Source organism: Gavia stellata, chromosome Z, assembly GCF_030936135.1.
Source record: "Gavia stellata isolate bGavSte3 chromosome Z, bGavSte3.hap2, whole genome shotgun sequence".
In the NCBI taxonomy this organism is placed as follows: Eukaryota; Metazoa; Chordata; class Aves; order Gaviiformes; family Gaviidae; genus Gavia; species Gavia stellata.
Window position 1 is genome coordinate 1,136,212 of NC_082637.1, and position 25,633 is coordinate 1,161,844.

The 25,633-nt window shown below is 38.1% G+C and overlaps 1 protein-coding gene across 1 annotated transcript in view; it reads right to left on the minus strand.

Annotated features, from left to right (window-relative positions):
• Nucleotides 1–25,633, minus strand: part of WDR7 (WD repeat domain 7) — a 148,437-nt gene that overhangs the window by 118,853 nt on the left and 3,951 nt on the right. Inside the window, exons 2-12 of the mRNA XM_059833252.1 lie at nt 16,375–16,546; nt 15,084–15,190; nt 11,822–11,900; nt 11,112–11,286; nt 9,131–9,207; nt 5,857–5,976; nt 5,520–5,665; nt 4,352–4,454; nt 3,151–3,292; nt 2,372–2,620; nt 603–823 (exon numbers count right to left, since the gene is read on the minus strand). Coding sequence (XP_059689235.1) covers nt 603–823; nt 2,372–2,620; nt 3,151–3,292; nt 4,352–4,454; nt 5,520–5,665; nt 5,857–5,976; nt 9,131–9,207; nt 11,112–11,286; nt 11,822–11,900; nt 15,084–15,190; nt 16,375–16,533 — 1,578 coding nt within the window. The 5' untranslated portion in view covers nt 16,534–16,546. The remainder of the gene's footprint in view (nt 1–602; nt 824–2,371; nt 2,621–3,150; nt 3,293–4,351; nt 4,455–5,519; nt 5,666–5,856; nt 5,977–9,130; nt 9,208–11,111; nt 11,287–11,821; nt 11,901–15,083; nt 15,191–16,374; nt 16,547–25,633) is intronic.

Consider the following 25,633-nt stretch of genomic DNA (forward strand, 5'->3'; position numbering starts at 1 on the left):
AAGTCTATAGCTAAACTCACTGAGGTCACTAGAAACAGAATTGCACTTGCAGAAATTCTCTTGAATCCAACCTTTTGCACATCATAAAGAGCAAACAGGTATTAGAACCTGTCTTGTTGAGCAAAAAAGAGAAACCACGGTTTTCAAGTAAGTCAATGTCATTTTGCTCATTAAATTCTACTTACTCATACAAGTTACGAGAGACAAAACGGCCTTTAAATCCTATGGGCTAACTGGTGGAGAATGCTTGCCTATAACATTCACAAACACCTTCAGGGGAAAGACTGCTTCCATGTTGTGGAAATCCTTTCCCACTGTTAGTGCTGTGTATCATAAAATGCCAAGCACTTCCCTAGCTAGCTAGGTTATAATACCCAGTCTTTCCACTATCTTTAACCCCTTATGTAGCTAAAACATGTGAACAAAACTAAGATTAACAGAACAATTAAACTCTTTTTAAGTGTCTGCAAGAGTTATACATTGGGCCAGTGCTAACTCTTCGGTATTTCATATTACATTCACATTCTCAAGAAGGATTTGAGGAGCTGTACCATTTATGGCAAGTGTGAGACAGGTTATCAGACATATTATGTAAAACTTACACTACAGTTTTCTGGTGGAACTAGAAGCTGTGTAATTTCTCCACCATGTACACAGAAGATATGTTTCATCTCTCCAGAAAATATATCCCATATGATGACTGAGAAATCCACACCACCTGAGATCAAATACCTTTGATCGTAACGAGAAGAAACCTGATGAGGATACAGTAAACATGTGATTTTGTTTCGATGGCCTCGGAGAGTCCGGTGAGGTGGCCAACCTAAGAAATTGGGTAAGGGGTAAAAGGGTGAAAAAGAAAAGAAAAGGAAAAAAAAATACATAATTCAACAGAACAGTTAACAATCCAAAACACTGTTCTTGATTAAAAAAAAAACTACAGACATACCACAGTTTTTGACAGAAGTCCTTATAGAATTAGCCCTGTCTTTTCTTTAAGTGTTCATAATTTTTTTTTACTGGACATGGACTGAATAATTCCTTTTGTCTCACTTTAAAGTAATTCAGCTGTCTTAAAACAGCCTCCTCACACCCAAAACAATCCCAGCAAAAAAAATTTGAAAAGGCCACAAAGATGTGAAAAAATAAATTCCCTTCCCTATCAAACACAAATTTATCCAAGGTTGTAACCAAAAGAACCAGTACCAGGAAAATTGTATAATTTTACTCTGTATTGGCCACAACAGTGGCATGCGAGTCTGCAGTGTTATGCATCTGGCGCTTGTGCAGAATAGGTTAGTGACATCAAATTTAAATTTTAAAAGAAAAATAATTTTTGTGAACACAGAGCAAGAATGGTGCGTTTCCTGTTTGCTGAAATCAAATATATTACTTAAAAGGTTAGAATGAGAATAATTTAACTATTGCAAAAGATGCTTAGAAAAACAGTCTTTTTAAATGGCAAATTTGACAAAACGGGCCCAGTAAATTAAATACCAGAATCAAGTATTCTATGCAATACCTGTATGATATAGTAGGACTTTTTTCCTCTACATGATTATGCTTTCTAGCAAACACAGCAAACTTTACGTAGAATACACAGGCACGTCTGTATTTTTATGAGGGTATGAATCACCAACGCTTATTTGCGGAATAATGTATCAACTTTGAGGCAATCCAACCTCACATTAAGAGAAAAGTCATTTTTGTATGAAGTTGTATAAAGTAAATCAGTTACATAAAAGAAATAGTACAACCAACAGCCTTGTAAATAACTGACAAGCTCATACGTATATTTACAGAAAAAATATTTACATGTCTTTTTCATTTATCAACATTTGTAAAAATCAAACTCCAAATATTTGTTCTGCAACTATGACCACAAAAGTATTAAAGTAACATTATCTGGAACCAAAATATACAACAGCAGGCCAAGGTATAACACTCAACTAACTACACAATACACAAAGAGGCATTCTCTGTTAGATGCGTTATTTTCCCAAGGAGATCTTCACGGGCACACCGATACCACAGCTGAATGCAGTGCCCAGAACAATTCTGGAAGAGAGACAAGAGATGTCCCCTGCCGTATCATTGCTACTGCATCTCAAAAACCCAGGAGAAATCCCCAAGGCTTTCCAGTGAAGGGACCTCCCCCAAAACTGATGCAAGCTGGCCACAGTTAATTTATTACTTAGGTTTCTCATTACCTAATAGAACATAAAAATTGTTAAGAAAATAGTTATATGATTTCTACCTGTAAAATGACTTAATGCTCACTTTGTGAAACTGTTTCTTACTTCAGTATATCTCATAAGCAACAGGCGCACACTGTGATCCAACCGTGCTTTTCAAAAGCTTATTTGCATACCTCTCCTAAGCATATGCTCTCCTTGCAGCAGCTGAACTATAGCAGTTTGCGTTGCTGGCACAATAACAATGCTTCCATCTTCACGACCACAAACCAAACGCCCATGTGCTGGGATATACACACTGGCTGTAACTTTTAGTGGTTCATTGATGTTTGGTATTAAGCTTAGTTGGTCTATAATCCCAGCAGGGCGAGGAGTAAGTTTATCAAAAGCTTCCTGGAGGGATATTGAAGTTGTTGTTTGCAGTCCTGTTTAAAAAGAGAGAAGGAAAAAAAAAAAAAAGGGGGTGAGGTGGAAGAAGGATTAAAAAAAATTAAAAAATATAAAGAACAGAAATTAGGAATGCTTTTCTGGAAAGATCTTGAAGTTTAAATACACTGTGTTACAACACTTTGTTCAAAGTAAAGGTACATACTGGAGATTAATTTACTGACTACCTGAGCAAAGCTATAGCAACACCTGGAAACAACATATATGAGAACTGGAAAAGTGTATGATTTAAGCTACAAGTTACACAGGCAGACAGCAATGACCATAGCTAGTATTTGGAATAAAGCAGTTAAAACTTAGTATCTGAAAAATATTCAGAGTAAATTTAAGATTTTGATCATCTGAGAAAAAATTAAGTTACTATAACTCTTATAAGAAACTAACAATTAAAAACAACTTCATGGATCTGTAGGAAAAGCAGTGGTGCTTTATCCAGCAACAAAACGCACAACAAAAAATAGAGATGCCCATTAAAAGACTTGGCAACAAGACTGTGAATTAGGTATACCTTTTGCACTATCTTGTTGTTCAAGAGTATCAGGCACACTCCAAATACACAGTCTCCCTGAAGAGTCTCCTTGGATTAACAGTTTATAAGAAAACTCCCTATGTCCATAGAAGAATCGGGTAACTGGAGGACATATTAGTAGCTGTTAAAAAAAAAACCAAAAAACAACTTCAGAACATATGCAAACCATGCACTAACCTCAAAATTTACTTTCCCCACATAATCCACTGTACCTTTTAAAAGCAGGAAAAAACTGGCTACTTTACACTTTATCTTTCTTACAGGAGAAAGAATAAATACAGAAATAAATAAATAAATACAAATCAAAAGAAACTGTGGTTAGTTACAAAACAATTCACAGGTTTAGGGAACAGGAAAAAAGATTTTTACATATATTTGGTTTTGTTCTAAATATATTCATATTCAGAATATTTTAGAATACACACACACATATATAAGATTGTTAACATTCTAACTGCAATGGTGAGCTAAACATACACTGCTCAGTAAGGAATGTGGTCCACAACAGAAGCAAGAAAGTTTTAATGTTGATTGACAACATAAGAAAAAAAATGAAATATATAAATGTTTCAATGTCCAAACTTTGCAAAAGATTAAATGGTTAAGACAAAAAAAAGATTCCTACAATAGTCCTGTAATAACAGCATTTGTAAACCTGACAGTTACTCGTACCTAGTAGTATAGGCATAAGTACTAGGCATAACATACAACAGCTTTAGATGTATTAATTTATAGCAGAGAGTTCACAGTACAACGTAAAAATGAAGTATAGCTCAAACAGGACTTTGGCCTACAAAATTGGATATTCTTTATTTTGCAAGGATTTAAGCTTTCAAATTCAAAGTTGTGATTCTAAAAGCTCTTGTTCAGTGATGGCCTAATCATCATGCACATCACAACTTGACTTCTAATTCTCCAGGCGTTGGTGAATGATAAACTGTTAGTATATAGGAACTGAAGATTCACTTGACCAGAGACTAACCTCTGTGTTTATTTGAAAACCAACAAGAACCAAACCAAACAAAACAGCAGGGAAATTGCATCTGTCTACTTTCTCTAGGAAAATAAGAAATCCTAAAGGTCGTCTTTGAAAGAGAAGAACTGGTCATGATGTATGCATGTTTCAACTCTAAAAGAGAAATGCAGTCTATTAAAGAAACTCCAAAGAAATATATTTTACCTGTTTATCTGCTCTGTCCAACACACTGTACAATAAAGGCGGAATTAAATTTTCTACTGCTTTCCCCACATCTCTGCGAAATGAATCGCTAGCTGGTAGACAGCTGGGTTTAAGAACAAAGAGAAAGGAACAAAATTCCTTATATTACTAGAGAGTAATTACTACATCACCGTCTAACTAAATAATATTAAGCAAAAACAGCCCCCAAGCCCTTAAACATTACATTTTTTCAATTGTTAATACAGTGTATAGCAGATCATTACTCTAATTTTAATTGACAAAGCACACCCTGTGCATTAATAGCTGCTCCAAATGTCTCCAGCTCAGTTCCCACACACATTCAGAACTGAAAGAAAGAAGAATGAAGGAAGCCTGGCTTTAGGTCTGCTTTGGACTTCCACACACCTGGCCTCAGACTCAGGACCCAAAACACACCAAATCCAAGGATTCCTCCAACAGATCACCAGACAGATCTGCTGGCATCCTTATGCTCGAATGACGTGAGAGTGTGAGAAAGGAGTTCTTGCATGATTTATGTGAAAATATTCAAGGATCTCCAAGATAAAAACCATCTCTCTACCCAGAACAGAGAGGTGTTTGCATGTCATGAAGATGTCAGAAGAAAAGTTTTTTATTTTACTTTTGTCATTCTACATTTAACCTCTTCGATACCCAATTTTAAATTGATTTTATATTTTCACATATACATGCACAAACTCCACTGTTCATGCCTTCCCTTAATAGACTGAAAGAGTACTCTCTTACAATACAATCATCATTTACATTCTACTCCATATAGCAAAATCTTTTTCTTCTTTATTTGGACCTAGTTAAGGAAATACTTAAATAATATTTTATTTTATGACCCTTGTTCAACAGCAACATGCACTTCTTCCCATCACACAGCTCCACTGGGAAGTGAAAAACAGTTTGTGTAATTTCAGAAAATAGTGAAGCAATCTTGGTTGAGGCAATCTCATTTACTGAGCATTGCTTCAACATGATACATTTAGGGGACACACACTTCAAAATACGCTCACAGAATACTGCTTTCTGCAACATTCATATTAGTTTGTAACAAAATAGAAGCCAAAGATACTCAGTATTTCTTCAAACGTACTCATGTTTTTACCTCAAAAAAAAAATGGAGTATTTAATTGTTGACTACCTGGCTGGTAATTTATATATGAAACTTTGTCCATCTTCCGTCCATACAATCACTTTATCAGCTGACACAAAGTCGCCACCCGTCCAGGTCTGATCATTTTCACTAGGGACTGAACATAAGAGGGAATAGTCTCCAGCATCAAAAACCTGAAGAGAAACAGAGAAGTCTGTCATTAACCAATTACAGATTAAAATGCCCAGACAGCAGCTAATTTCAGTTTCAATATACACATTAAAAGGACTTAGGGCATCTTGATCTAAACGTCTTACTGGCAATTTAATTAAATCAGCTTCTACAGTGAAAAGCAGCCAGGTGTTCTTCAGCTAGCTTGCCTTACCCTCCAGTATTTGGAACACACTACCAACAACGACCGCTGGGTAAACGCACAGAAAGAAATGCTTTGACAGTTTTGACAATAAATAGGTTTGGACTCCTCTTCAAATACTGGTGTTGTATCCTAAAACCAAACAAAACCAACATTAAGTTAACTGCATTTTATTTACAATTATAAAGCACAAATTAAACAGAGGCATGCTACCTTCTGTAGCAAAATGTTCAAAGAAAGGCATTTCTTGATGATTTTAAATTTGCTCGCGTCATGAGCTTGTAATGTTTCTGTAAATTTTAACTGAAATGAACACTTATGTTTTATTTTGATACTCCTTTGGGTGTATCATATCTTGAATACCAACTTTCTTGTGCTACAGAGTCAAGTCTGCAGACTCAGTCACAAGTACAAGCGTAGCAAATGCGCAGAAAAGCAGAACTAAAGAAGTGATAAGTAAGAAGTTGACTCGTAGAGACACACAAAAATGGCACCAACAGGAGGTTAGCACTTTTATTTAAGGAGCATAATGTGTATAGCCCTAATCAAATGCAAGTACTGACCAGCACACCAGCAGAGCCGGGGAGCTGAACTGCTGAATACACAAGCCCGATCCCTTCCTCATGTCCACTAGCATGACCACGTCTCAAAGTTTTCAGTCGCAGACTGACCCTTGGCCAGAGGTTAAGATTCAGTCACTGCTGACCACGATCTTCTGAGAGTCAATCTAGCACTAGCAAATATTCATTTGGCCGAACACCCTCTACTGAGTCTGAGTATCAGAGTGGCCTATTGCATCCGTGCTGTACCTTGATTAACGTGGGACTGCCTCAAAGCAAAACTTTCTCTTCAGGTTGTATTGACGGTGGTCACTGCTAACCTGTCCAGATCTGGAACACACCCCAACTAGCTCCCAAGCTAATCCACACTTGTGAACTATACATCTGACCAATTGTCCATCCTCACTCTGACTTGGGATACTTTGAAGGAAGGAAGGACAGTGATGCCATTCGTCATTTGAAAATTTTGGCTTACAGTTATAAAAACCCAGCTGAAACAACCTGAAGGCTGCAGATACCCTGCTGTGGGTATAAACAGGAGACTTACAGAAAGACCTGCCTGCAGTTCCACTCACTTCAACCAATTTCATGGGGCTCCTCACTTCTATAAAGAACAACCTTATCAAGACAGGACAGAGAAACTCAGGATAGCCAGGCAACTAAGGCAGAAGTGGGGACTCAGATGCGCTAGATCACAACTCCTTACTCTGTTACAGATATCTGTGGCAAGATAGTATTTTCCTGAAATACTATTTCCTCATCTTCAAAACGGGGAATAAGCATTCTGTCCTACACAGAAACCATTTAAGTGCTCAGACAGTGAGATAGCAACCAGCATCTGAAACTTAAGAGTCTCTACACAGAACAACATACAGATGGAAATCAGAAAACAAGAAAATACCCAGCTGATTTTCTCTCTTGCTCAAATTGAACTTAGGCACATGACAGAGACCATGTGATGGAAAAGGGACTATGTCGTTTCATAAGATGCCAGATGGACAACTTCTAAGGAAAAACCAAACACTTGTAGCTGTTCTTATTCTATTATTCCTCATAAGAAGATCTGCAAGAGCATGTGGTGTCTTCTTTCGTCACTTAAGTCTAACAAATTCCCCAGCTACACAGATTAGTGGTGCCTATTTAGTATCACCACTGTCAATGACTTACCTTGCAACCAAATAGTCAGCTGAAAGTAAGCAGATTCAGCTCACATTTCATTCTTTCAAGGTTCCCCATATCCCAAATAACCTAGACTGTGATAAGCTCTGTTTAGTTATGTCTTTGTGTTTCTTACTTTTCTAACAGCCAATACTCTTCACTGCTCACAGCTGCCTTTTTTTTTTTAAAGTGTAACTGTTAAATGTGATATTAGCTAAAACATTACTAGCTGTATGACAAGGGTTTCCAGAAAATGCTTTCAGAGCAAACGTAATTTCATCAAGTTTGCAACTATGAAACAAAAAGCCATGAATACTACCTCTGTCCCCTGATGGGGTCAGAAGCAAGGAATTCCATTATATTGGTCTTCCAAGCTAATGCAAACTGTGTTGCTTTTGCATTACAAACATTATGGGAATACAAATGTTCATCAAAAAATTGTTCATTTATATATCATAAGGTTATTTTTCCATGGTTGCTAAACATCTGTAATAAGGTATCTCTTTTACAAGAGGTTTCTGTGAATAGCTAATTTGCCAGATGTCTATGAGCTGTGTAGCAAACGTCCTTTAAGGACTTTTATTCATTAGTACACAGGAAGGCAGGAACTGCCAAATAACAAAGAGAGCTGTAGATAATGCCTAACAATGAAAATTCCTGAAAATTCCTGAAACCCTTCAGGCATCTCCACATCTCACTTCTTACATTTCTCAAAATAAATACCACATTTAATAAAAAAATTTAATACTAAATAAGAGTTAATATTAAATTTAATAATAACAGTAACATAGTGTGATATAACAAAACTATAATGAAAAATGTTGAAAATTTAAGTACAGATGTTTTATGAGCATAAGAAATGCAGCTGGAGAACTTAATCTTAAAACCTGAAGTATTGTGATAAAGTCACTTCTATAATGCCACAAACACTCCCTATGCAGTACAGGGCAAGCTTTAATTCTGTGACTTATTTCTTCTATCTGTACTATACAGAGTAAATGCATATTTATTAGCATCATCTCTTTCAACTAATGAGTACTGATACCGCAAGCTCTTGCATATAAAAGTTTTCCCTGTACTGAATAAACTTATGCATGCAGTACAGCACCTGTATCAGCTTGGAAAGTTAAACAATACTGTAACAATCTTTGTTACTAAATTCCCTTTGGAACTCAAAACTCCTGTGGAGTGTAGTACAAGATGACTTAACAAAAGAATAGGACTTAAGAGGGGAAAATTAAAAGAATACTTGTATATTAACAAGAATAATTGTATATTAACACAAATCATTACATGGTACAAATAAATAAAATAGATTTGTAGAAATTGGAGACTATCCTAGTCTTAATTTTGAAATACATTCTCCAAGTCAAACATGATAGAGATTAGGAATGCTGCTGGTAACTTGAAGAATCAATAAAGCAAAATTAAGGAAGCTGATTTTCAAACAGCAAAGAGAAAAAAACCCATAATATCATTAGGTAGTTGGAAGAACAGGAAACGGCATTAATAGAAGTTCTCCCTTCATCACAACAGGAAATATCGTTAATTCAGAAGCCTTTGTTTACCTGCATCCGACTAACTTCAGAGGTTATTATCCATACTTTCAGGATGCCAGTCACCGAAACCGCTACAACAGTATCCTCTGGGGAAAAACAAACATTAGGCTGATAAGTACAAGGACATCTTCATTTTGTTGCACACTTGTGCATATCCGAGTACAAAAATAAACTGAGAGTACCTCAACACTAAACGTTTATCAAAACATTCCTGAAGTGTTTGCTTCAAAATCAAATGTTTATTTGCAAAGTGGTATTCCAGAAGCACATATGCACACGCACACACACGGATTCCATGGTTTTGTGTTTACATTTCTCAATTAATACTCAGGGCTCAAATTAAATGGGGGGAAGGGAAGTCACAGTTTTATCTAGTATTACTAACAGACACTGTGGCTCGTCCCATTGCTCTCCCCAAAGGCAAGGGGCTACTCTCCCGAAAAGAGATTTCTTGCTTATGCCTAGCTCTCTCTGCCCACAGCAGCCTGCGAGGACACTGAAGTTCACTGGGAAGCATATGCTGGCTGTACAGCTGCCCAAGCACCTCTTGGCCACCAGTTCCCAAAGGGCATCTCTGCAAAATTACTCCATTAGAGTCATTACCTTCGCAAAAAACAGAGCGTATCAAGTGCTAGTCAAACTTTCTAGACATTCCTGTTTCTGCCAGACAAGTCTGGTGTAGGACCAAAATCCAAGGGGTAACTTCTTGATTACAATATAAAAGTGATTACAACACAAGAAATAAAATTAAAGGCAGTATCAGGAAACCCTTTATACCAGAGTTCACTTCCAGTTGTTCCAGCAACTTAGATGTTGTGGGGATAGCAATTGAGCTTTCCCACTCCAGGGCTTTGGGAACACTCAATTTACACCTGCTGTGAGCCTTAACTCAGGATAAAAATCTCTCCTTTTGTCAGGATCTTCCTTAGTGTTCCCCAAACCTCTTGGAAATTACAGTCTCCACAACAGGAAAACCTGAATGAGACACCTCTCTGCCTCAACTGCCAGAATTTAAAGCCTAGCAAATTAACACGAACTAGCAAAGCAAAAGAGACGTGTGGACAGGTATCACTTCAAACCATGTCAACTAATCCACCACCGAACATGAGCCTACTCACACACCTTGCCACTAAACTGACTGTCATCACTTTTAGAAGTTCCTCCCTCTACAGTCTTCAGGTTTTTTAATCCTATTGTGTACTCTAATCAGCTCATTCCTTAGACACATTTCCTACAATAATAGCTTTGAAAAATGTTATGACAGCGCTTTTTATAAAACTCCTAATCACAAGAAATACTCATAGTACTTATATATCTTGTCAAAAATTGCAATGTATAGCTTGCCAAATGATCTCTATGTATATTACACATCACGTTAGCAATGCAGATACAGCCTTAGCATTTAAGAGTGCTTGCACCCCCTCCTTCAGTCTTGTGCCAGTTTCCAGGCTCTTGCTGTCAGAGTGCTCTCCAGAACACTCTCTCTCAATTCTCAAAGAGAAAAAAAGTTATCACCCTAGTGGAATACACTTTTATTCAAAATAAAAAAAAATAAATATCACTCTTCCTGTAGGAAGGTTCCTTGTCCTTCAGGTTCCAGCAAATGCACACACTGAAGATAACAGAACTGAATCTATTTACCAGGTGAGCTTGGATCCTGCGAAGCGCATGCACACTTAGTGATTTGGCTAGATTTTAGGTTCTGTTAATGAGAAAGCAGCTGCATTTTAGCCAGAGCCAAAACTCCCATTTGATGGAACAGAGACAATACTGCATAGATATTAAACGAGCCTCTTTTTAAGGGACTAGAAACAACTACGTATACTTTGCTTTTTGGGAAGATTAGTGCTTGCTGGGTGTTGCCCTAGATCACAAGTAGTTAACATCCTAGTTCCTCCCCAGGTTCTTGAAGAAGTTGAAAAAAGTGTTTCTTCTACAGGGAAGCAAAGCCATAAAAAAAGCCATTAAAAAAAGCAACAAAAATAATTACCTTGTGTTCTATTGGATCGAATGATAGTCATAGAGCTGATCCAGTCAGGTGATATCTTTGACAATAAAGAATAAAGAACTTCAAGGCTGGTAGCATCCACAACAAGAATTTCTGGATAGTGTCCATGGCATAATAGTCTCCCTTCACGCTGAGTCCCAACTGTAAACTGATAGAACTAAATGGATATTAACAAAATACAGAAGTTACACTCCATGTGACGACTTCATTTTTAATCAAAACCATAATTTCATAAATATATTCAAATGCCTATATGTTTAAAAGTTACTACTCTGCACTGATGAGGGGAGCTTTTTGCAGAGGCCCCCTTTTTCCTGTTATCTTCCCAAGGCTGTACACCCAGCTCCTGGAGCTGACAGAAGCCTGCCTCAGTCTTCCCTGCTAAGATCATCCTCACACTCCCACCTCCCCTAGCAGTACTTCTCCAAAAATTTTCTCCTTTTCCTCCCTTCTTTCCAGCCTCTCTCATTAATTATGATACATTTTTTTAAACGTTGAAGCACAGCACATATTTCCAGCTCTAGGGCATTTGATGATACAGCATAAACTATTTATGAGATAGTGACATTATATGCATATTTCAGTATTAAGCTTAAAAAGAAACAGAACAGCCGTGCTTTGATAACTGATCTATAGTTATCAATGCATTGCAATATAGAATAGGACCTCTGTAACATACACAAAGTACTAACCTGTATGCCAGTATGTGCACAGGCTAGTTTAGTAAACTCTATGCACCTCCCATCATTCACATCCCACAGACACATCTCCCTAAAATATAAGAGGCAGATTAAAGCGACATGGAAAATATTTCAATCTTCTAAGAGTTTAAAAATCATCTACATTGGGAGAAACTTAACCATTTGAACCATTTGTTAGTGACTACACAAACTATATTTAGATAAAGGAAACGCAAAATCAACTTGAATTTCCAGTCCTTCCACCTGAATCTACACAATCTCTTCTCCTCTACAAAGATAAGGGGAAACAAGTGAAATGCCAAGGTTCACCATAAACAATCAATATTAAGTAAATACAAGTACATAACCAAGAATTTCTCACTTCTCTCACAAATGTTTCAAGTCATTATATACTTCTACTGCATCCCCTAAGTGGCCCAAAGAATAGCTTGCCTTCTCCACATTTGTGAGGAAGAAAACAGCATTACAGAGAACGGAACTGTGTCAGATGGCAGTGAACACAGGGTTTTTCTGAGGGCCCAGGCTGTTAAGAGGTGGAAGCATCCCCTGGTACTCTTCAGCACTTCTAAGACCCAACTGAAAGCACTGAACAACAAATTATAAGTAGTACGAGTAGCTACTTTTCCAACTTGCCTTATGAACAAAGATTACAGTTACCTGTATTAATTCATTCCAATTAGCAGCCATTCCCCTTATTTACAGTATTTTTTTAAAAAAACTTTTTAAATTTTGTGTTAAAATTTAATTGGAATAGTTGCTGTCTCACCTTTTTCCCTTAACATCAGCTATATAGTTTCACAATGAAAACATATTTTTGTTCTAAATCCAAAGGAAAAAGATTACTTAGTACCACAATCACTACAAGGTGGAAATTTTAAGTTTTGACACATTCTACTCTCAACTTCCAGGTTAAAAGGTTAGTCATTTGTATTGTTGCCCACCTTTTCCAGATAAAAAACTTCTTTATTTTATTTGGATACATAACAAATCTATACCTGGCCAGCTACATTTATATAGGCAGAGGTTAAGAAATTCCTTCCTCAACCAGAGTTGATCAAATCGGCCTCAGCCTGGAGGTCCACATTTTGGTAAACATCCTTTTAAAAACAAAGCAAATAAACAAACAAAAAAACCCAGACTCACACAACTTTTTCCTTTTATAAGCTTGTTTTGCATACCACAAAAGTCTGTCATTCAAACAGTAAGTTCTGTACATAAATGAGAAAGCCCTCAAGAACAGACTGATGCCCTTGGAAGGAATACCTTTGCAAATACTTTCCGGTCAAATATTTTGCCTAGTGAAAGACAACTGAGTTGGAAGTGTTAACTTCCCAAAGCAAACTTTGAAAAGGTAAAGCGGAAAGGCATACTTGAAAAACAAATTACACATGCATACCACATTAAATCTAAGAGTGTTCAAAGTCTCCGCTAGTTTAAGAAGGAATATGATGATGTGTAATTACAACTTCTTTCCAAAATACAGTTACTTTTATTCCAGAATAATAGTCTCTGCAGAGAGAGCTAATCCATTTTAAACCTATACCACACCTCAATACGTAGCGTTCCCTGTGCTGTTAAGACTCAAGAAAGAGATGCTAAAAGTCAGCAGTACTATGAGACAGCCTGCCATCAAACAAAAGTGAAGGGCAACCATCTGGTTCAATGCAAGTCTATGGAGGAAGACAATTCATTTATAACTGAAATGCTTGTACCTCTACTTAGAAACTCAGAAGCTATTCTAGACTCTTGGTAACAACAGTAGTTACTCCAACTCCCTGAACCAAAAGTTGGCTCATATTTTGGGGAAAAAAAGCTCCTGCCTTCCAGAATGACTCTATCAGAAGAACAAGACCCTGATCTGTCTCCTAGAAACTGCTTGCTGGTAACGAGGACTCACTTTCATGTAGCCAGGCAGAGTACGAGCATAGATACAAGGATACGGGGAATGCATCCTCCCAATCACAGGGGCTGGCCTGGGCTCGCCGCCAACTTTGGTTAAGTTGCTGTCCGGCCTTGAAGAGCTCTTGAGAAAGCGCTGGCAGCTGTTGTGGCAGGAGCTCCCTGTCTCTGCAAGGCTTATTAAGCTGGGTCCTCTTCCCCGTCCTGCCCGAGCTGTGCTGCCAGTCTGCCTGCACTGATGTGGACCACAGCTCCTGAGGGCTGTGAACTCCCAGGGGCATGGGGGAAAGCTCTCCATAGCAGGAGGGGAACTGAATTCAAGATGGCAAAAGCTACAGCATGGAACCACAGCCGAACAAGTTATTTAGCCAGCTGAAAGTGCTCTCCTAGTAGAGGATAGTCAGTTACTAAAGATCCTGTACTCAGCCTGAGGCAGAGGATGGGAAGCAGAAGAGGTGGGGGAGAAATAACGTGCAAGTTATGGATGACAAAACTAGTTGGCCCCAAAGCTTTGACCTGTAATTTATCAGATTGTATGACTTTTCAATAAATTAGCCCAAAATCTGGGCTAAAATGTGAATGTACAGTATATTTTATTAAAAAGTTACAGAGTATGACTTTTTTCTCCTTTAAATTACCTGACTGCAATCCCCAATAGTGTCGGCTGCATGAGAAACCCTTTCCCCTCCCAAACAGTTACACTGATTAGTAAATAAAACCTCTCAAAAAATAAAATGTATTTACTGATGTATTTTTGTTAAGGATAAAAATCAAACACGGCAACAGAAATATAGATAAATTGTGTGACAGGTTTCCAAGTTTTAAAATATGTATTTGGAATCATTTCTTGCAAACAAGCTACACTACAACTCAAGCTTGCTTCCACTCAAGAAACAGATCTTGGATGAGCAGAGAAAAAGGAGCAAAATATGGATCTACTGTCAACTGAACTGACAAACTCACAGAAGCAAAAAGATGACAGCACAGAAGTGCCTTGACTGAAGGAAACGACGTCACGCATCTCATTGCCCATCCAAACGTAAGTCGCATCCAGTGCTCCACATATTACTTTACATGCACATGTGTGGTGTCCTGCCACCGACTCCCACGGTACAACCAATAACAGAGGAAACGCCCCAGGATCTCAGGCACTTCCCTACGCTCCTTTCAGGCCATGAATCCAAAATTCACACCACACTCAGTATCTATGGTAGAGAAGTCCCATCATCTGGAATATCTATAGACATTAGATTAAGTAAAAAATACTGCGTATGTAAACAACCTGGTCTATCCCCTACCCTCAATTTCCATGATTTAACAGATCTGCATATTAATAAATCCTCAGGAAACTCACCCGCTTTCTGATGCACTCACTATATACTGCTTTTCACTGGAAGCAGAAGCCTTTGATAAACAAGTAACTGAGGCTGTATGACCAAACAACAGAGCTCTGGGATTAATCTGGAATCAGGGAAATAAAACGTGAAGTAAAAATAACATAAGCACTATTACTTAACCAGAATATACATATTCCAGATTTCCATTTTACATATGATAAAAAAATATGTTAATATATACATACATTTAATTAGCATAGCAGCTGATATATAATCTTGAAAGAGTTTGCACAGAATGCTGCTATAGTATGTGAAAAAAGTTTCCACCTAATACTGTAATGCAAATTTATGAAAAAAGGCATTTTGCAAACTCATGCTATTAATATTTTTAAATCATAAACTGAATTTGGCCCATTTTGAATGAAAGGATTGTGTTGTATTGCAACAATAGTCTCCCCCCAATCAAGTATAGTTCACAACCCTATATATTCATAAATAAGTTTATATAAAGCCCATGCATAGATTAAAGATAAAAAACGAATACTGCCCTTTATTTGTCCTTTCTAGAAAGAATTAGTAGCTTTCTTCCGTTCTTTCTTTTCAAATATACCAGACAAACATAATTTATGGGGGTAACTCTCAGACATTGAGATTCTTAGGTATTCAGTACAAACTCTTCCTGAAGCATGAGGCTTTTTTTTTTTTTTTTTTTTTTTTTTTTTTTACAAGAAAGGATTGTTTTGCTATTCCATTCCAAGAGTTTAAAACTCTTTATACCAAGCAAACTACGAGATCATAGTCAAAATAGACACTTGCAATTTCAACTCCAAGGCAGCCACTGGCATAAAACAATTAATCATCAACCTTTATCTCTGCTACAAGCCTTTTTTGTCTTTCAGTTTTCATGAAAAAAATGGTTGAATAAAATAATAACCTTAAAAAGTTCTCTAAGTACAGTCCTCTCATCACGGGAATCTGTTTTCACAAAACAATATTAAGCAGTTAAACTTGAAAATAACAACTAGTTTAGCGCAGCTCCAGAAAACAGGAAGTAATTACTTTAAAAAAAAGTACTGCAGGAGCAGCAAAGTTCAAGAGCAAAAACATCTCTTTCTAATCTGAAATGTTCACCATGGGAAGTGTGTAGGGCCTCATGAGAGGGAGGAAGAAAGGACAAGTGAACAGGGCATAGAAAGAACTGAAGACCAGAAAGGGTACTATAATATCGAAGAATAAAAATCACACTGGCGACAACAATACACGCTTTAAACACAAAGAAAATAAAGATTATACAGACTTTAGTCTTACCTCTAAATCCAAAGAAAGGTCCCAGAGACATATCTGTCCATCATGGCATCCCGTGACGATCATCGACGCATCCTCCATGAGCAGCAGGGTGGATATGCAGTGCGTGGGGGCTTTACGGCCCCACAGGACGATGGGCAGAACAAGGCTGTTTCCTGCCATTTTGCTTTCACGCCTGTCAAATTAATCAAGATAATAAATATTACGTCTCAGCAAGCATGCTATTCCTACACTTAGCACGTTCTTATCCTCACAAAAACTTAAAAAAATAGTCTGAAATGACTTCATAAACATTTTATACAAAAGAAACATAGTCACTATATATGCCATTCTTCAAATAAAATACAGTGTACGATCACATCTTCTCTCATCATGGAATGCATTAATCTTCATATCTGGATTAAATAACATTCTTTAAACAGTCACGTGAAAAATACAGGGAACTGTGGTAGTATTATAACTTCACAATTTTGATTTCTTACACATTTTGCAAAAGATACTTCTCAAAGTGGCATTTCCCTACGTGTATAGCTACCAAATAGCATTCCCCTACGTACAGTGCTACTTTTGCAAAAACCACTCTTAGAATAATTTTGAAGTAACAAATGCTTGAAGTCCCAGGGCTGCAGCAGCTATTATATGCCCGATATTAGAGTTCATCCCCATTTGCAAATGCAACAACCTGTAGTCAAAAACAGGCTCTGCAGCTTTCTACAGATGACTACACACTTTTCAAAAATACCGTTCTGTTAGAACAGTGTTACATTGACATAGCTTTTTCAGATGGGTATTTATGTTGGAATATGTAGTATCCTACATTAGGTGAAATTAGAGGTAGAAAACATTTTCAAGGTTAATGCCATTCCTTAATTCATACTCTTACTCTCATAGTTCATCCTGTCTCACACACACAGCTAAAGAGGCTAACTAAACAAACAAAAGCTAATTAGAAATAGCCTAATTAAAAATATATGTTCGTTTTGAACCTTTCAGTTTCTGGTTTCTAAGCCTGGGTGGTGGCAAATGTTTCCGAAGTGTCACCTCTCTAATATCGATGGCTCAAGAGCAGAGCCACATGCAAGCAAAAGCTGCTTCGACGGAGTGGTAAGGGAAAAGGAATTAGAACATGCAACATTAAAAGATGTGGTTTGAGGGGGGGAAAAAAAAAATCCTTACTAGCATTATCAACACTATTTAGAACTAACGAAAGCTAGGAAAGGAATAAATACAGCAAGTGCAGCCCACTTATCCTCCCTCATTTCTCCACTGCTGCCAACCGCCAGCAGCTGGATCCCAAACCAGAACTGAAAGGATTTAGAGAGTGAGACTTGATGAGCAGGCACTAACCTATTCCTGTGACCCCCTCCACTATGGCACTTCAGGATCCATGGTGTCACCTTTTATTCAATAAAGGCGGCGTTTTTATTTATTCTGCATAAATGCTGACGGTCTCCTGTAATCAAGTCATTTTGATGCTGATGATTTTGTGACAAGTGACCCCCCCCTTCTCCCCTCCCCAGTTTCCACAAGCCCCTGTGCCCCAGCCCCGCCGACCCCAGCCAGCTTTAAGCTGCAGAGTGGACTTTTCTCCCACAGACCGTCTTCAGCTCCCACCAAGGGGGAAGCATGGCACAGCGCAATGATGGGCAGCGAGCGTGCTGTTGTGTGAGTTTTGCTATGATGCTGAAAGTCAAGACAAGAAAAAAAAGCCCTGCAAGAAAAACTCAGTGGCACTACAGTATGACTTCAGGCAAACTTCCTGAGTCAGCATATTTTACAAGTTTTGCAAAGTTCATCTGTGGCCCTAAAATACCTTTTTTTTTTTTAAGAATCAATTTGTATTGAAATGGAGAGCAACAATTGACCAGCCAGCTACTCAAACAGAAGTCTGTTGAGGAATTACAATAGCACTAGATGTTCTTACTTAATATCTGAAGGTAGTTTTGACCACCACGATTTGCCACATGGACTAGGTTCTGGGCCCTATCCAATAAGAAATAGATGCAACACTATCTTCATGCCAACATTTAGTATCTTACAAATACATTGACACAAATAGCGTGGATAAATTTTTATCTGTCAAGAAACCAAAATTTTCTTGGTGACTGGGAAATAGAGAAGAGCAAATGTGTTTGAATCGTAACTTCAGACAGAAAGAAAACATCATAGAAACTGAAGTTATAGAAATAAAAAACACTTAGGAGGATTAGCACAAGATTTAAACATCAAAACAAACCCCTGTTTTTGTTAGCAACATTCGAGCTTGCCAACCTCTTAAATGTTTTTACAATGTAGGATCCTTGAATCTGAGTTTGCTTATACTGAGCTTGTCAATGTGTTGTCAGTTCTCCGGCTGGGCAGGGGCCGATGCAAGCAGCAGCTCGGGGGACTGCCCGCCGGCACCCCCACGAGAAAGTCCAGTGCAGGGAAAGGAAACTGTAAATACAAGACTTGCTTTTGCTTTCCAGGTAACCGACTGAGCTTGTGATTGTTTTGGGTATACTTTTGGGGTATATTCTGCATTTAATAAACAAAAATGCTGGAATTTAAGTTATATTTTGATTGTACCAGCAGTGAGTTTATACAAGACATAGGTAAGATCCATTCCAGTTACTATTACTCTCTCAGAAACAACTGAAAAATGGTATGTGTAACCATCAAGCAGAGAAAATATGTCAAGAATGACTGACATTTTCTCATCGGTCTCTTATTCTGGATTCAAGCAGAGTTGTAGTAGTTACTTTACTTCGCCATGGTAAAAGTTTGAGTTATGGAAAGTTATTGCTTAGAGCATTTTGTGATAAAAAAGTGGGCAAAATGGTTGTGCTAAATGAATAAAAAAGCTCCTCATGTACTATCCTCTAGAGGTTTATGTTCTGAACTTACCACAGCTCAAACCAGAGCAGAATTTCTGATTTAGAGGAGTATACACGCACCAAATGCGGGCAGAGTTCACTCAAAAATACTCTTTTTAAATGCATATTTTCCTGCCTTTCTATAGATAAAGATATTCTTCTAGCTTGAGCGATCCAGCAATATTTGCATTTTTTCCACAGATATGTAAACCTGTTTTACAGCACTTCAGAATTTTTGCCCTCTTCTGAATTACAATAGAAGAAAAATAAAGGTCGTCCTGAATCTAAGTAAGGTTTGCTACAGCTCCACTTCCCCACTGCGATAACTACAGTTCCTCTTTGTGTCCCCGTGATACTCCCATCAGACAACAGCCATGGTTATAAGGAACTAACTAGCCAACTAGTAGAGTCATGCTGACCCACTGCCCACCTATTGCCAAACGCCACGCCACAAAACAATCCCGCCTGCCCTTTGTACAAAGGAAGCACAAGCACGAGCTCCAGATTGCTATGGAAGCTGTGGGAATTTAATTCAATAACCTTCAGTTCCACTGAAAGCTATCACGCAAGGCTTAGCATCTCCCCTTTGAGACAAACTCAGATTTGATATAAAGAGAGGCAACTACAGAGATCTTGCTTGCACCAACCACGAACTTGACTTCTTGGTCTTATGTTACCCTGGCCATCCCCAGTGGTGACTCCCATACTTAAACAAGTGCTTTCTGCATCAAAAATACCTTCTATTTCAAAGCATTGCTTTTTACTATACTACATGGAGTTCAACATAAATTAATGTCATCTCTCATCTATATAAAAATTACAGTGTAATTTCTCCAAGAAAGTAGTTTTTTTATTAATTTTGACAAATGCTGCCTATACTCCTAGTGCAAACAACCTCTGCAGCCAGAGAAATCGAACATGATCATGTACACGGAAAAAATGGGGGCAGGGAAGACAGCAAGAGCAGAATAATGAATAGCTAAGTATTACAAGCTGTAAAACAGCTTACAGGGCCAGCTGGATGCACCAAGCCTCAAACTTCTGAAAAGTGAAAGATGCATTATGGTTTTCCACAAAATCCATAGCAAGTGATATTGCTGGTTTTATGATATGAAGTGCCCTTTTATGAAGTGCCCTTTTATGTCAACTCCTTTCTTGCATCCCATTGGACTGTCTTAATAAAAGAAATAGTTCTTAGTAAAGAGCTATATTTATACTTGTTCATCAAATAAAAAACCAACAATCAAGCATTTACTCTATGCAACATACTACAAGCTACACTGAAACTAGTAGTTGTAAAACATGCCTGTAAATGTAGTGTTAATTGTTATGCAATGCTGGATCAATTGTTCTGTCTGGATGATCACAATACAGAACCATAAAATAATTAAAAAAATTAAAGAATACGGTGACCGTACTAAAAAGCTACTATTCTAAAAATACCTGATTTACAGTGAAATAACAGAAATAAAGTGTGCAGACACGATACAAAAAAATGCAATCATAAACAACAACAAAAAAAATCACTGAAACCAACCAACCAAAAATACCCATTTAACTCTTTTACGAAAGGACACACTGAGAAAGGTGGAGAGAGATGGAAATTTCTTTGCTTAGTATATATTAAAGCACTTGAATACCAACCAAGGTACAACATCCTTTACCAAGTGTCCTTCCCTCGTTACCTACCAAAAGCTCCCTTCAGCAGCTCCACTACTGCAGACTAGAAATGCAAAACTGCACCCAAATTGATCCTTAAAGACGCACGACTGCCGCCCCTGCAGGTAACACACACAGAGCATTCCTCTCACCCCCCGGACTAGAAAGCACACTGGTTTAGCAGCAATCTCAAAAGGACTTGTTTGACCATGCTTCCTCCAAGGTTTTTTTTCATGACAGTATATGATATTTGATCAGTGTAATCTATGAACTAAATTTTAATGATTAATAAAGCAATCCTTCAATAATTTCAGTTCTGAAAAGTCTAGGAGTAAAAATGCTGATAAGTAACATAAAAATCTCTTCTCATTCCCTTTATTTCCTATTGCTCACAGTTCAGGGACCAAGTCACAGTATTTACATGCCACTTGATTGTTTCAGTGATGCAAATGGCTGCACTTTTGAATAAATATAGAAGCTCCCCTACCAGGACACAAAATTGTTCCTTGAAATTCTGCAGTCAGTTTAATGCTCTTCCAAACTACTTACAAAAACTTTAAAATCAACAACACTATAAATACATACTTAAACTGAATTTTCAAAAGGAATGTGTAGGATATTACAACATACAAAAGTATTAACACATATAAGTAACCTAATGTATTTTATATTTTCCATGCAGAAAAATGTGAGAGAAAGCACTGAAAACGTTAACAGCAAAATACTTTCTAAAGGCATACAGATATTCACATTTCAACACTTTTATCTAAGAGAAACAGATTACCTAGAATATTTAACATCAAACCTTGGGAGAGAGAGCAAAAAGAAAAACTACCTCTTTCCTTCTAGTTTTTTATTATGGTACCGCAATGCCTTCATTAAAAACTTCATTTTCAGAAAATACCACAAGCTCATTTTAACAGCTGAAGAATTCAGTCTACAAAGAACAACCCTTCTCTATCATAGGCGAACACCGAATACATCCCCTGCAAAAACCAAAACTCACTTATTGTCTGTAAACAATCAATAATTTTTTTTACATTAATGATGACAAACTACAGTAGCAAATAAGCACTGTACCATTGACAAATGGTCAAAAAGCATGCAGTGAATCACTACAAATGAATTCCACCTTCTAGTTATTTAGACCTCTCTAGAATAAACTATTTTTGCAGAAAAGGGAACTGGAACTTTGAAGTGGAAAATGGAGACGTCAAACTGACTAGAGTTCTTCCTGCTTAATACCCCTCTATCTCCATTGGGATTGTTAAGTTTTTCTCTATCACTTCCACAAGTGCCAGAATCCCAGTTTCCTTCCCCCAAACATGCAATAAAAGAATGAATTTGTGTTATTGCATGTATGTGTGGGGGGTGTATATACATATGTATGTATAAAAACATACTTGTATTTATTTTGCCTCACTTTCAAATTACGTCTCTGAAGGAGACAATAGATACACAGGGATGGGGGAAAGACCTTCCTGAAAAGACCTGACAAAAGCAGAGGCTCTCTTTTTCATTCTCTGCCCCACAACAAAGGATCTTTTCTCTCCCCCTATTTGCTTTTTCATAAGGTGAGAGTTGCAATGTAAACCACAGCGTCACTATCATTTGCAGTGCCTGAGGAAGTTCTTTCCACTTGTCTTTGGAGTCACAAAGCCCCTCTTCTTCAGTCCCTTTCCACAACCCTGATAGGTGCCACTTAGTATCCCAAACCCATACAGCCTCTCATATTCCCTCTAAATAACGCTGGCTCTTCCACTCATCGCCTACAGCAGATAACCGCTACCTACACAAGTAAGTTGCCATCTCTTTGGGGATGTACAAGAATAGTCCAGATAGCAAGGCATGTGTCGCCAGACACAATGACTAGAAACATAAAATAAAGATGTGTTTATTTTTTTCCATTCAAACTAAAGTATCTTAGATCTCAATTTTTCTGCTGCTGTATCTTTACCTAACTGCAGACAGGAACGCTGAACGACCCCAACAGCTCCACTGGATCACTGCAACACGTCAACGCCTTCCCCATACCGGGAAGCCCCAGACCACACACAGGGCTGCAGTGCAGCCTCAGAATCCTTCCTTTCTATTTGGCGCTTCCTTTTCTTGACCTGCTGGCTACCGTCTTGCTAATACGGTCCAGCACGCAACTCTTGGGCACACGGAGACACAACTTCTTACCTAGCAGGGTGCCCAGCTCCTCTTCTGCAAAGCTGCCGTCCAGCCCGTCGTCCCCCAGCCTGTGTGCCATTTCAGATGCAGGACTTCCCACGGTCATCAGGAACTTCCCCCATCACCACAAACTTCCAATGACAAAGAGCAGTCTCCCAACCACATTAGCCACTGTCTGGTCCTATGGATTTTTATTTTCCCCATAAAAAACAAGGCAAAAATGGCACTGAGTACCTCAGCCTTCTTCATGCTTTTGTTACTAGGTCCACTATATTGACAAAATATAATCCAGTTAGAGTTATATACACATACATCTCAGTTATGTTCTTTGTATTTAAAGAGAGAGTGATTCTTTAGATTAGCAGATGATCCAAAAAAATTTAAAAATAATATGCTAATCTGGTAAAATAGTCAAGTGACTTTCAACGGCACTGCTTGGAGGCTGGTATTCAGACAAATTTCATCATCTGGCATAAATTCCTATTTGAGTAAAGCTATTAAACTGATGTCTGAAGTACAACGTATTAAATACTGAATCAAAGATTCACATAAGCACCTTTATCAAGCCATAGTCCTCTAAACACTAACTAGCACTTTCAGGACTAGTAAGCTACAGCAAACTATTCACAGCTACCTTATCGAACCAAATTACAATTGGAAAACATAATAGTAATTTCAAATCAGAAGTCCAATGATGAAGGCACAAGGCAGATACATAGAAAATTTTAAAGTTAACAGTAGCTTATTGTTCAGTATAATCAGGGGAATGACCAGGTAGGATAGCCACAGGTATAAAGACAAAGGTCAGATGCACGGTCAGAGAGCTTTTAACAACTGTTTCTATAACAGATTAAAGGTAGACTCATAATTTTTCTAGTCCTCTGCCTCATCTGTCCTATAAAATAAACCTAATATGCAGCAAATCAGAATACCTAAACAAAAACATTCTGCCTACAAACCACAGCAGGACTCAAAACCTTTATCATATGGGTTACTACCTTCTGCCACAACTCATGCTTGGAAACCAATTCCTGTATTTTAAAAAATCATTAGCATTCTTGTCTGTCCGGTTTTTGCATATACTTTTATCTTTCCAAGTGACAGCAACAGACAGGCAAAAAAAAATCCACAAGCCTTCCTCCACCTGTATACAAACTGTTCCTGAAACAGGAACATTTTATTTGCGGTTTCCTCAAGTTTTCCCACAACTTTCACTCATGATGGGAAACCTCAAGACCTCATTAAACATTGTTTACCCTGAAACAGCCTCCATGATAAGGATTTTTACAGACAGAAAAAGCACCCAAACAAAATTAATTTATGGTAAGAAACACAGCAGCTAGTAAGAGTGACTCTTCCCTTCTGCATTGCCTTGGGACAATAAAAGCAGTTTCCTTTCATGCCTGTCACTAGCAAGTGGATATAATTCTCTAGCTGGTAGTATTTCCATGCCCTGTGTGCAGAGGAAGAGAAACAGTTGTGGCCAGTACAGCATCTGATGCGTATGCAGATTTCCTTGCCCTCACATATTCCAGCGGGTAGATAGATGAGGAAAGGTTTAAGAGGAAGCAGGGATAATGATGTTGCAGACTCCATAAGCAGAAAACAAAGCTAAAGGAGAGGAAGGAAGAGCAGAACACAGAATCAGAGACTTCTCCATGCGAGATAACCAGAAGGTACGATTAACATCGTCCTTCAGTACAACTAAACAACTGCCCAACTCATTCGATCTGCTGATGACTTACAAAGCACAGACGAGGCAGACAAAAGCACAGAAATTCTTCACCCTCCTACAGCCCTAACAGTTTGCACACATAACTTTAAAACATCGGTAATATTGGTAGAACTACAAAACCAGGAGAGTAACTTAAGTTCTGTCACCATCACCAAAAAGAAACCCAGTTTAGGTTTAGTCTACGTGCACAAACACTAGGCAATCATCGCATTGCTGAGCTGTCAGGTGTGAGTGACCCCACTGGAATTCACAGTTACCTGGGCGTTTTCAGAAGCACTGCACGCCTAAGTGCTATGGATTGCTCTGGTCTGGAGCAGATTACAGTGGTGTCTCCCAAACAGAGACAGAGTATCAGCTGTACCTAAATCCAGTCAGATTCGCGGAATACTTCAGTACTCTCGTGTCCCATTACGGCACTGTGGCATGACACTGCTCAGAGTGAGCTCAACGAGCCCTGTGCTGCACTTGAGCCCGTCTCCTCGGGTAGATGGATCCAGGTACATCAGGCGCATAGGAAGGATACAAAGCAGGCCAGGAGAAAGGAACGTTTCTTTGGGGAAAGAAGTAAAAAGATAAATAAATCTACCTTTGTCTTAACACAGCACAGCAAAAGCCAAGAAGAGCTCTTTCCAAACACATTTATTTCAATTAAAGCACATGTATATAAAGAATCAGTCTTCGGATATGTGTGGACACTGAAAGAATCTACCAAAAAAAAAAAAATCTATGAATTGACTGTTTCTTTACCATATACGCTCTCAATACGTAACAGCTCCAAAACGAACCATTAAAGGCTGCCAAATGAACATCTGCTTTTAAATAAACGTAACTGTGCTTA